Below are 12,427 nucleotides of genomic sequence, written 5' to 3' on the forward strand. Positions count from 1 at the left end.
CAGATTGACTTCAGACAGAATGATTGGCATACAGATTGACTTCAGACGGAAGGACTCCAAAAATGCAGCCTCCCTAAAGGAATCTCTACAGCACTCAAACAAAATGCTATTTTGAGTCTACTAACATTTGTTTTCTTGCCTTTTCCATATGAAGATTCTGAAAACCAACTTTCTTACAAATTAAATCCTCCACTAAGCCTGGGGCATCTGCAACAACTAACTCGGATTTTGGCCTTGCACACAACCCTGAGCTATTACAAAAGCAGCCACCTGAGGCTGAAGACGAGAAGGACTCGTCAACACACCAGTGTCTCCTGGCCACTCCCTAAACACGCCCGTGGTCCCAATAAATCTCACCCCGGACAACGGGCAACTATGCCCACAACTCCTTTCTGGAGAAAACTTAATGTCCTTTCTCCCTGCCTTAGAGATACCGAAATCTTTAAAATGCAGGCATCTGGGAAATGACGCATCAGACGGGAGAAAAAATGGGAACACTGTAGAAAAAACTGGCAAATGGAAAACCTTAAAGTCCTTTCCATATGTATTAACAAAAGACTTTGGCCATCCGAACAGGTAACTTTATCTGCCAAGAACACAATTTGGACCGACCAGTGAGTTTTATATTATTGTACCTGGCACAGGGCTACAATTTGAGAACAGAGTCCAGGAATCTCTGCTTCTGTCTGTTTGGTTATGTACGTCTATATTTATGTACGTTATTTGTATCTCATATTACCCTACCTTCTGATGTTATTATTAGAAATAACATATAAAAGAGATCTATTTTATTGGCCTAAAAAAAATTAGGTGCTTGTAAAAATTAAATACTTTGTGAGAAAAAAAGGAACTAACCCAATGGTTTTCAAGTTCATATAACTTGAGTAATCTTTAATAAATAAGAATATCAATGATTTAGTGGAAATAGACATTCTACCTAGCTGAGCTAGTCAATTAAGCTCATTATTCCTGTTAAAAAATTTGTCAACAAGAAAAATAACCTGAGATGACAGGTAGTTTGATATTATCTGTCTGTTTAAAAGCAGTTTCCAAAATATTTTTGAAAACTTGAAACTCTGAAATTATACTGTTAAATTAAATGACACTTACTACATATCTAGATCATGCCCAAACAAGATAAACTACTGAAACACTAATTCCTAAAAAGCAGTTTAAGCTTAAGTATTTTTGGCTTATTCTAGAGGAACTGGAGCTACCTAGGTCTGCCAGTAAGTGTGTCCTGTGCTGAGGAAACACGTGCCATTTAATAACTATGATGCCATGGACTTCCTAATTCACAGTGTGTATCAGTGTCGCCAAGGATTAAGAATTTGAATTAACATGTGTAATTAAAACCACTAGAAATAAAGATGAAAGCAAACAACTGTATATGAAAAAAACACAGAAAGTAGGATGTGTTTTTAATAAGGAAAAGTACACGAGGTCTGTGTTTAAGGAAAAAGAGAGTACTTTTATCTTAAAGCAAGATGACTGATTGTTCCAGAATAAAAAAGAAGAAAATGAGTAAGACAAAAACTGAGTGGGTATACACAGTTGTAGAAAGTCTGACAAAAGAAATTTTATGTGTGGTCAAACTACTAACATTAGAATGATTTTATTTATAAGTTTTTGTTAAAAAAAGCTTAAACTACTGACACAAAGTGAGTTTGTTTTCCATTAATAGGACAATATTTTCTTTTCTTTTTTTTTTTTTTTTTGAGACGGAGTCTTGCTCTGTCGCCCAGGCTGGAGTGCAGTGGGGCCATCTCGGCTCACTGCAAGCTCCGCCTCCTGTGTTCACGCCATTCTCCCGCCTCAGCCGGGGTCTCACCATGTTGGCCAGGATGGTCTTGATCTCTTGACCTCATGATCCACCTGCCTCAGCCTCCCAAAGTGCTGGGATTACAGGTGTGAGCCACCGCGCCCGGCCAATAGGACAATATTTTCTTGAATATTGGTCTTCTCTTAATTACAAAAGTTTTTTTGTCTTTTTTTTTTTTACATTTTAAGTAATTGGCCTAGAAAACAATGATTTTGTGTTTTATCAGGATAACTTATTAAGCTTTATGTTGTCTTTATTTAGTCTTTGATTAGTCAAGAAAAGTGAGTCTTTAATATTAAAAAAGGGCCGGCTACAGGGGCTCGCACCTATAATCTCAGCACTGTGGGAGGCCAAGGCAGGCGGATCAATTGAGGAGTTCAAGACCAGCCTGGCCAACATAGTGAAACCCTGTCTGTACCAAAAATACAAAAAATTAGTTGGGCATGGTGACACATGCCAGTAATCCCAACTACTCGGGAGGCTGAGGCAGGAGAATTGCTTCAACCCAGGAGGCGAAGGTTGCAGTGAGCCCAGATCGCACCCCGGCACTCCAATCTGGGTGACAGAGTGAGTGAGGCTCTGTCTCAAAAAATAAATAAAATAAAAATAGTATTTAAAAAGGAAAGTTTTTTTATTACAATCTGGTATCTGTTCCATAAAAACCTGCTGAAAATGTTAATAAACCTGCTGAAAATGTTAATAAATGGGAGGAGGCCAGGCACAGTGGCTCACACCTGTAATCCCAGCACTTTGGGAGGCCAAGGTGGGTGGATCACCTGAGGGCAGGAGTTTGAGACCAGCCTGGCGAACATGGTGAAACTCCATCTCTACTAAAAATACAAAAATTAGCTGGGCATGGTGACAGGTGCCTGTAATCCCAGCTACTCAGGCGGCCGAGGCAAGAGAATTGCTTGAACCCAGGAGGCGGAGGTTGCAGTGAGCTGAGATCACGCTATTGGACTCCAGCCTAGGTGACAGAGTGAAACTCCATCTCAGAAAAAATAAATAAATGAGAGGATCAGCCAACGCATCAGCAAATGTCAGCCGGATGGTTTAATTTCCACTCATCCCATGACATGAGGCAACCCTCAAACACACAGGCCCTGGCCATGAAGCCTTCGGGGCATCACAGGACTGGGTACTGACCCAGAAAACTACAAAGCTTTGTGACCAAAGAGGTTCAAGTCCCGAGTCCCCTTCAGGAAGAGCTGCAGTCTGCTCACATGTCCAAGTTTGCCTCTGTTGCTTATAACAACGTACCGGAAACTGGGTAAATTATAAAGGAAAGGCATTTATTTCTCACAGTTATGAGGCTGGACAAGTCCAGGGTTGAGTGGCCACAGTGGTGAGGGCTTTCTTGCTGGCGGGGACTTTTCAGGGTTCCCAGGTGGCACAGGCCATCGTGTAGTGAGGGGGCCAAGCGTGTTGGCCCAGGTCTCTCTTCTTCTTCTTATAAAACCTCTCCCATGAAAACCCACTAATCTATTAACGGATTAACCCACTTACGAGGGCAGAGGTTTCATGATCCAATCACCTCTTCAAGGCCCGTCTCTCAATACTACTACATTGAGGATTAAGTTTTAACCTAAGTATTTAAGGGGATAAATATTCAAACCGTAGCAAATCAAAAACACGTGAGAGCTGAAGCCACCAAGAATCTGACAGGTTGCATGAAAGCGCACATTAGTGTCCATCCACAGTGGCCACGTACCCAAGACAACCACTGCTGCCCAGGAAGAAGCTGAGAGGTCACTGGCCACACACTGAGGAGCTGTGTGTGTGGTGAGCTGCATGCTGGCTGTGGGTTTGGTTTCCATCGAGCCAGCCCAGGTCTCTGAGCCTCTCAAGAACCCCCACGTCAACACAGTCCTTGTGGAAGAACAGGCTGAGCCCAGGAAAAGGAGGAGGCCCCGACAGACAATATGCTGTAAAAACCATGGCTCATAAGTAAAGAATGTGAAATGGGTATCTAAATATAAAATCATAAAAAATGAGGCCAGCAGGAATTGTTATCGCTGTGGCCATGTGAAGGAGGAGCAGCCACTTGTCACCAACCCCCACCAGCAGGACAGGAAGCAGCCAGGTTCTGAGGACACCCAGGCGTACCTGGGGAGGAGGAGGCAGGTGTGAGAGCCCAAGGATGGAGGAGACAGAGATCAAGGGAGGGCAGTGGAGAAGGCAGAGAGGTGTGCACTGGGAGAGGCCGTCGACTGGTGGGAGCTTGCTGCGTCTGGGGTCACCAGCACCAGACTGAGCCCTGACCTCAGCAGGAGGGGTGGGGAGGAAGCCGACTCTGACCCCATCAGCAGCAGCTCACCCCAAGGGGCCGGCCGCTCACCCCGAATCACTTCCTGTGACCCACTGTGGTCACCCAGGCAACAGCTCCGTTCTTCCCAGACAGGAGAAGCCATTGGTGCACTTCTGAGTGGCCCCCTCCTTCACCTGCCAGGAACTGACTTCTCAACCATAATTCCCTTTATGATTCTTAAGATAAGCATTTTATTCAGGGTAAAAATTAATTCAGTGAGATTTGTTTCCTATAAAAAGTAAATATAAAGACGTTACTTTTAAAAAAATAGAGACAGCGTCTTGCTCTGTTGTCTCTGTTGTCCAGGCTGGAGTGCAGTGGCGCCATCATAGCTCACTGCAGCCTTGAACTCCTGGGCTCAAGCAATCCTTCTGCCTCCGCCTCCTGAGAAGCTGGGACTATAGGTGTGTGCCACCACACCAGGTTAAGTTAAAAAGTTTTTTTTGGTGTCTTGCTATGTTAATCAGGCTTGTCTTGAACTCCTGCCTTCAAGTTATCCTCCTGCCTCGATCTCCCAAAGTGCTGGGGTTACAGGTGTGAGCCCACTGCACCAGGCCATAAAGACATTACTTTAAGACTGTCCCAACCAATCAACAGTTATTAATTATTTAAATATCCAAGACAAGGAAATGACCTTAAGGAGCGTAGAAACAGAAGAAATCTAGTCAAAAAGATCCAAAAGAAAAAAGTGACCAGCTGTTTATATCATCAGTCCAAAAAGGTATTTGGACTAGAACAAGGACCTACTTATATCAGAGAGAAAACGAAAAGGAAAGAGATAGGCACCATTTAAGATACAACTGACGTCTACACCATCAATATCGACATCAGAGGAACCTACTTCTCTGCTCTCTGCCATGGATTCCAAAACTGCTCAGTTCAGACCTCCTGGAGCACAACACAGTGATTATTCATTTAGTTTCTTAGCACCGGTCTGCCTTGAACGTCTGTTGAGGACCAGGAACAGCGAGCTCCCACCACAGCTCCAGCTCCCGCAGCAGAGAGCAGCATCGCAGGGCAGCTGAGCCGAGACCACAGAGCGAGGTGGCATGCTGCTGTCGCACAGGGCCCTGGACCCCCTGAGGAGGGCCAGTCCCCACATGACACTGTGAGCGAGAACTCTTTTGTGGACAGTCTGGTTTCCTCTGACAAAGAGGAACAAGAAAGAAAGGGCTAGGTGTAAAATGGGTTGTGATTAACCATATTCCACATGACACAACCATCACAGGAATGAGAAAGTGGGCTAAAATAGTGTCATTTGGTCATAGGAGATGGTGATTCCAATTTTATATTAGTAGCTTGAAGTTAACCCTCAAATGCTGGTGAAATATTTTATTCCCACCAACAAAACAGTCACTAGAAATTGTTTGTAGTAGCAACATACTGTCGGCTACCTAAGAGTCCACGGACCCGGGAGAGACTAAAGAAACACATTAGAATACTATAGCAGCTCTTAAAGAGAATGTAAGAACAAATACAAAACAGTCGCCAAATAGTTGTTACACTGAAATACAAAACAGAAAAGAAAAGCAAAATGCCGGGTGCATGTGTGAAGAGTGTGCCAGCTTCCACGTGTCTGGAAGGAAAAGCGGGGTCTGCCCACGTGCGCACCCCGACTCTCCAGGGCAACTCGGGGCTGGCAGCGGTGGAGTCTGCAGAGACGTTTCCCGTTACACACATTTTTGAACAGAATTTTTCTATGTATATATATATACATGTATATATCACTTAATTTCTACTGTGAGAATTTTCATTAATTTGTTCAGCAAAAGCTTTTAAAATATCTCTTTAGATGCTAAGTTCTGTGTGAGACTTGGGAGAAGCAGCAGAAACATGATGCCATCTCCTCCGGGCACTGTAGGAGAAGGACCAAGAAATCACACAGTGAGTTACAATCACGAAAGTCACAGAACGCTATGGGACAGTAAAGGAAGCACATTTACATCCTACTCGGCAGCCACCAATCCTTGCTTGAGGAGATCATTCCCCCAAGTATGATAGATAATATGTTTCTCTGACATAAGTCATCCTTTTTTCTGAGGATGTTTGTATAGCAAACAACCTAGGAGAGTTCGATAATTAAGATAATTAAGATACCATCTCTCTCTGTAACAAAGGCTGGGGGTTTGCCAGCAGCCTCCTTTTGACACTGGGGGTTTCCTAAGCCAGTTCTCCTCAGCTACGACACAAATGCACTGCATCCAAGGGGGCCGCTCCCACTGCTCCTGGGGGGCTTGAGAAGCAGAGGGAACCCGTGGGCACATGCAGCTCATGATGCCTGCTGTGCTGTGAACAGCAAGTCTCTTGTCTCTGGCCCAGCATCTCCCATCTTCTGCAGCATCTGCAAAACTGTGGCAGGCGACCTTGTTAGCCTGCAAGTGGGGAATGACCTCAAACCCTTCACAGTTCCTGACATATAGATTGAAATTAGTTCAGCATCCATTGTTTTAAAAAAAATCAAACAAAAGTTAGTTTTTAAGCCTAGCACTTTCTGTGGCCTGGTCTAAGCTGACATTCGCCATCAGATCCATTTCAACCATGCACCTCTGAAGGATGTCTCAGAACAGTGAGCTCCCAGAACACACAGAGACCACCTCTGCTTCTCCCCAGAGCAGGTCACACCCCTCCAGACGTGGGTGTTAAGAATGATATAAAATCACATGAAAGTTCCCATCCAGCCTGTGCCTAGGCAGGAAGCCTGGACAAAGCCCCCTCAGGGACCTGTGCCTTCCACCTGTGAGTTGGCATGGGCCATGGGAACAGGGCTGGATCTCGGCTCTGAGGCCGGGAGTGCCTCATACACATATCCGCAAGAGAAAGCTTGTCTTAGTGATGCATCGATGTTAAGTCATACAGCTCCAATAACTCCTAAGCTTACAAAGAGAATCCTGTAAGAGAGCTTAGAATTGAAATTGGTTTCTGTCTGGATTTACGTGTTTTGTTTTTTTTTTTTTTTTAGATTCAACATGTAATAAAGAGAAACATTTCCAAATTTCCAAATCAGACTTACACAAATTACCTCACTGGAACTGGAAGCTAGGTTTTTTCACCTCATTTCTGGCACTCTTTCACACAAATTTCTTAATCGTACGGATTTAAAAGTGGCTGTAACAGACCGTCAGTGTCTCACCTCACCTGGCATCATGTGCAAATGCACACTGTTGTCTCATGGAGTCACTCAGCCCATCTAATCAGACGCCTGCCTCAGCCGGTAGATTCTGGTTCACATTGCTGATAGCATCTTTATTCTGGTAACTTGCTTCTATTTACATCCCTGGCATTTGAGCCATGCATATTTCAAAGAGTACAAAAAAACAAAAGAGTGGCCAGGCTGAGGCCCCGGCATGCTGCTGCTTCTCTCCTGAAGGGCAGTGTCTTGTTACCAAGTCCTTCGTGCAAGTCAAAAGGGTAAAACGGATCCGATACAGATACTTTTCCTACAGAGCTGATATTGGAAATAAGAGCCTTCAATACGAGATGTCCAGGTAGACACCTGTCGCTGCAGGAAAGCCCAGTGACACGTTTCCCAACCGACGCTGCCCACGAGGGCCTCTTGGGCCTGCATCTGAACCCGCTCAAGTTGGTGTGGGGCTGAGTGACTGCCTGGGACCTGTGGCCCCTGGCGCCGATGTGACTTACACACAGATTGCCCACTGAGGAGGAGGGAAGCCCTGTGAATAGTGTAAACGTGCTGACCCGTCTTTGGATGAGGGTGTTCCAGGAGGCATCGCATGGCCCCAGGCTCCCTCAAAATCTTTTTTTTTTTTTAATGTATTGTTTGCAAACTTCTAAGAAAGTGGAATATTTTATATAAATCTGCATTTCTAATATCCCATGAAAACAGGAAGATAGACAATTTGGAACTTGGAGGTGAGGAGGGCTGCCCAGGCCCCCAGGCCCCCAGGTAATCCTAAAAGCCTGTCTCTCCTCAGGACTACCTTTCCTAACTCAGAATTTTCACTGGGAAGAAGGACCCTCCATGGCCACGCTGCTGCTCCTGCCGTGGCGGGCGGACTGGCTCCTCCATCCACATCTCCTGGGCCGCATCAGCACGTCCCAGGACAGACTCTCAGCATGGCTTCAGCCAAGTTACTTTATCTGCCTTTCTCTGGACAGAGTTCAACCAGACAACCTGGAAGATGGGCCAGAACCATGCGTGCACCACGGAATCGCAGATCTTTACAGCCAGAAGAAGCCTTGGAGGCAGAGCCTGCATGTTTCAGACCAAGAAACGGTGGCTCAGAGGGGGATGGGAACGGGAAGGGACACCTGTTTTAGTGACAATCTACAGCCCATTGTCCAGCGTGAAGACGGCTGGCTGCCTGTGGCTACTGGACCTTGAAATGGGGTCCAAATTGTGTTGTGCTGTAAGCACAAAAAACACACTGGACTTCTAAAACTTAGCATAAAATAAGAATGCAAAATTAATAATTTTAGGTTGATTATACGTCGAAATGTTAACGATTCAGATTTATTCAGGTAAATAAAGGATGCTATTAAAATTAATCTCTCATGCTTCTTTTTACTCATTGTAATGTGGCTTGCATTCTGTTGCTGCTGGGCAGGGCTATTCTTGAATAAAGCCCACCATCTGAGGCCCTCTACAGGACACCAGACTGTTTTAACACAGATTTAATTTCTTTCTTGAAGAGGAGAAAATCATGACAAAGAGCAGAGAAAGCTGAGGGACAAAGGCCTTGCTACTATTTATAGGCCGGGTGCTATCCCAGGGCAGAGTCTATAAACAGGTTGTTAGCAGGCCCAGTTGGGGCATGATGGCCCAGCATGCCTCTGTCAAACCCGAGAAGGCAATCTGCACGTTCACAGTGTTCACCACAGGCCCGTCTTCAGCACAACCAAAGTCCCATTTTCCTGTTTGCTTTCTGCCAAGTACCCACCATCCTTAACCAGATCAAAATCATCTGTCCTATAGCTAAGAATTTAAAATGCAAGAATTCAGATAAATGCTTATCCCCTGGAAAACTGAAGCTGCTTTTGCAAAGCATAACAAAGCCCATGAAATTGTTTTAGTAACTGTTGCTATCATCTCAAACCACGGAAACTGTTACTGTTAAGGATTCAGGTTTTCTTTTTAAAGGTGTGTGTGAAGACCTTACCTATCCAACTCTCTATGAGTTTCACCAGTAGTTCATTAACAAACAATGAGAAGTGGCCTTTTTTTTTTTTTTTTTAAGATGCAGGTGGTGACCCTGAACCACAGCTGAGTGAGGCGCATTCCCGGGTAAGACTGTCACTGGAGTTCTTACTCACCAAGCCTCTGCCTTACCTTTGTGTTTTTCTGTTTGAGACCTCAGAAGCTCTGCACATTTTGTTTCTTCCTCCTGTATTTCCAGATGAAATCGGCATTCTGGGTGAATGCCGTTCACCTGTTCACGGTTAAAAGAAATATTAATAACTAAAAATTCCACAATAAGAGGAAAAGCAAGCAAAAGTTCTACAAAAACAACCCCAAACCTCACGGTTTTAAACTGCTTCCAAACCAAAATGCATTTAAAACCAATCACCTTAATTTTTCTGGCATTTTTTAAAAAACTTCACTGTTTACTTTGTAAAGGTATTATAAAACAAATACAAAATCTAATAGAATATTTTTTTCTGAGCAGGAAAATGAACTTACTAACAGAATACATCGGTACTAATTTGGAGGCAACAGAGCTCTTTACTCCACTAATCTCTCGACACCTGGCTCCTCCGTTTCACAGCCTTTGGTTTGGTTTAAGCCTGTGGACTGCGCAGCATCCTCTGAGGACGGCCTCCACCCGGGAAAGAGCCGTGATAGAAGGGCTTTATGTTTAAAGGTGTTGGTACATGTTCAAAGCTTAACCCTCTAACTACAGATAAAACTGCAATCATTTTGACTAGAATTTGGGGTGGAAGAGATATTCAAAAAAATCAGCAAGATGAGGAGGGAGGAAGAGGTGGGGGAATCACACCACTGTGGCCCCACAGAGAAGAGGGGGCGATTTCCAGTCAGGCTCCATCAGGGGAGCGAAAGATGCTACAAAGATAGTAATTAACCGTCTATTAATGTGAGAAGAAGACAGAACTACACAATGCTTCCTCTCAGAAGGCACCGTTTCTACCTAGATCAACGTTCTTGTTCTTCACGCCCACCCCCAAGTCAGCACAGGGCCTGCCAAGCGGCCCTTGGGGGCTTAAGGAGGGCTCCCCCCACCCATCCTTTTGGTCTTGATCTTCCCGTCCCCCAACACCGACCAAAATTCTACTTGTGCTAAAGTAGTAACTAAAGACAATCACGCTGTTGGGCGTACTATGGCCATCTATGTTTAGTTATCTTACTATCGAAATGGTCAATAAGAGTTCCAACCAGGAACACAATAACCTAACAGAATTAAGGGGAAAACAACGCTGGAACTTCTGCCACCTTTAGCCCCATTTAAAAGAGCTTGCTTCTAGCTCGTGACTGAACCAGCACCAGGCACTGACTCCGGGTCTCAAGTCCTCTGTTTTCATGCAGGACAAGTGAGTGGCTTAAATTTCAGAATTAAGGAAATTACATTGATGTAAAAAGAAAAACTTTGCTAAAGTATAAAAGACATTAATAATACCTGACGTTCCTGGAATATGCAGAGCAATGGCTTCTTTTAGGACATTTTAGCAATGAAAGCGGCATTAACCATGATAAAGCCTGGTACTTTCCAAGGACCCGCTCCTCAAAGCGCCCACCCTCGAGGGAGGAGAGCCTGGCTGCGCCTCCGCGCAAGGCCAGGGAGTGTGGCTCGAGCCCCGCTGCAGACTGGGCGTCGCCGGTTAATCAATGACACTGTCCGGTCAGCAGCAGCCTCCCAGCTGCAGAGAGGCCGCGGATCGGTCCAGACCTACCTCGGCTGCGACGCGCACGAAAACCGCGCGCACCGCAAACCCGCTTCGGTCTCCAAGAGGAAAGCAAGAAACAAGGCTCGAATTTTTTTTTCTTTTCTCTCTCTTTTTTTTTAAGGTTCACAAAGGGAATAATTCAGAACTCCATGTGCGAAGGCACTTATTCAACAAACTTTTGCGCAGTTATTTCCTCCAGTGCTCTTGGGGAAAAAAGCAACTATTTCCAAAAGGAAACTTTATTTAACCGACGCCACGTCCCCCCGACACTAAAACCAACAAACCAGTAAGTACAGGGAGGGGCCGAGAGGCATCTGCGGCCAACGCCAACCCCGATCTCCCCGTGAAACGCGCAGCCCGCGCAGGTGCCCGCAGCTCCCAGCTCCCGGGACGGCCCCGAACGAGCTCATCGTTGACGCGTCCGGGAAGAAACGATCCCGTTTCCAGCAAACCCCGGACGGTGGGGCGCGGGGAAGGGCGCAGGCAGCCTCCCAACCCGAGTCCCGCAAGCCGGCGGGGCCGGAGCTCGGCGCTTCACGCTCTCCGGGAGGAAGCTCCGGACCCCGGGCGACCCCGCTGCCTCTCCCGGAGCCCGCCCGCGCTCCAGGACCCGGGAGGAAGGCGAAGCCCGGCGGGAGGAGCGCTGTTCTCGGAAGGGGAGAACCGGGTCCGGGGCGCCGTGGGGCGGGGGTCGCGGGCGCACTCACGGGGGCCAGCAGCCAGCAGGTCAGCAGCGCGGGCGGCAGCAGCGTCCGCATCCCGAGCTCAGCGCGCCGGGGGCAGCCCAGCGCCCGCCGCCTCCGTCCTGGGTCCCCGCGGTTCCGCCGCCTCCAGCATGGGCCGGGAGCGAGTGCGCGGAGACCTCGGGCCCCGCAGCTGCAGCCGAGCGGCCCGAGCGCGTGGGCCGCCCCCTCCGTCCCGGCAGCTGGAGCGCGCTCAATGCTCGTCCGTCCCCCACGCGCCCCGCCGCTCCGCCCCCCGCCCCTGTCCCCGCCCCGCGCTGCCCCAGTCCTCGTCTCCCTCCTCCCCCGAGAACCCCCGCTCCGCGCCCCTCCTCCCCGCCCCCCGCTTCCCCTTCCCCTGCGCCCCGCGCCTTCTCCTCGCCCCTGGGCTCCCTGTCCCCGCCGCGCGCGCTCCCTCTGGTCTCCGCGACCCCCCCAGCCTCTCTCTCCGTCCTCCTCCCCCCTTCTCTGCCCCACGCCCCCCTCCCGGCCGCGCCTCCAGATTCTGTGGGCGGAGGGGCTGGGAAGGGGGTGCTCAGTGCGCGCCCGGCTCCGAGTAGAGAGAACCGGGGGACGGCGGCCGGCGCGGGGCCGGGAGAGGAGGACCCGGGCCAGGTGTGCGCTCGGAAGGGGCGGATGCCTTTGCCGCCGCCTGTACCTGCCTTTCTAAGTAAAGCCCAAGAAAGCGGCCAGAGGCCCGTCCGGGGTGGGCGCGCC

General features: G+C 47.8%; 1 protein-coding gene across 1 annotated transcript in view; it reads right to left on the minus strand.

Annotated features, from left to right (window-relative positions):
* Nucleotides 1–11,802, minus strand: part of VIPR2 (vasoactive intestinal peptide receptor 2) — a 111,408-nt gene extending 99,606 nt beyond the window's left edge. The window contains exons 1-2 of the mRNA XM_032753600.2: nucleotides 11,696–11,802; nucleotides 9,418–9,517 (exon numbers count right to left, since the gene is read on the minus strand). Of these exons, the coding sequence (XP_032609491.1) occupies nucleotides 9,418–9,517; nucleotides 11,696–11,746 (151 nt within the window). The 5' untranslated portion in view covers nucleotides 11,747–11,802. The remainder of the gene's footprint in view (nucleotides 1–9,417; nucleotides 9,518–11,695) is intronic.
* Between the last annotated feature and the right edge of the window lie 625 nt (nucleotides 11,803–12,427).

This window comes from Hylobates moloch, unplaced genomic scaffold (assembly GCF_009828535.3).
Source record: "Hylobates moloch isolate HMO894 unplaced genomic scaffold, HMol_V3 SCAFFOLD_1, whole genome shotgun sequence".
NCBI lineage: Eukaryota > Metazoa > Chordata > Mammalia > Primates > Hylobatidae > Hylobates > Hylobates moloch.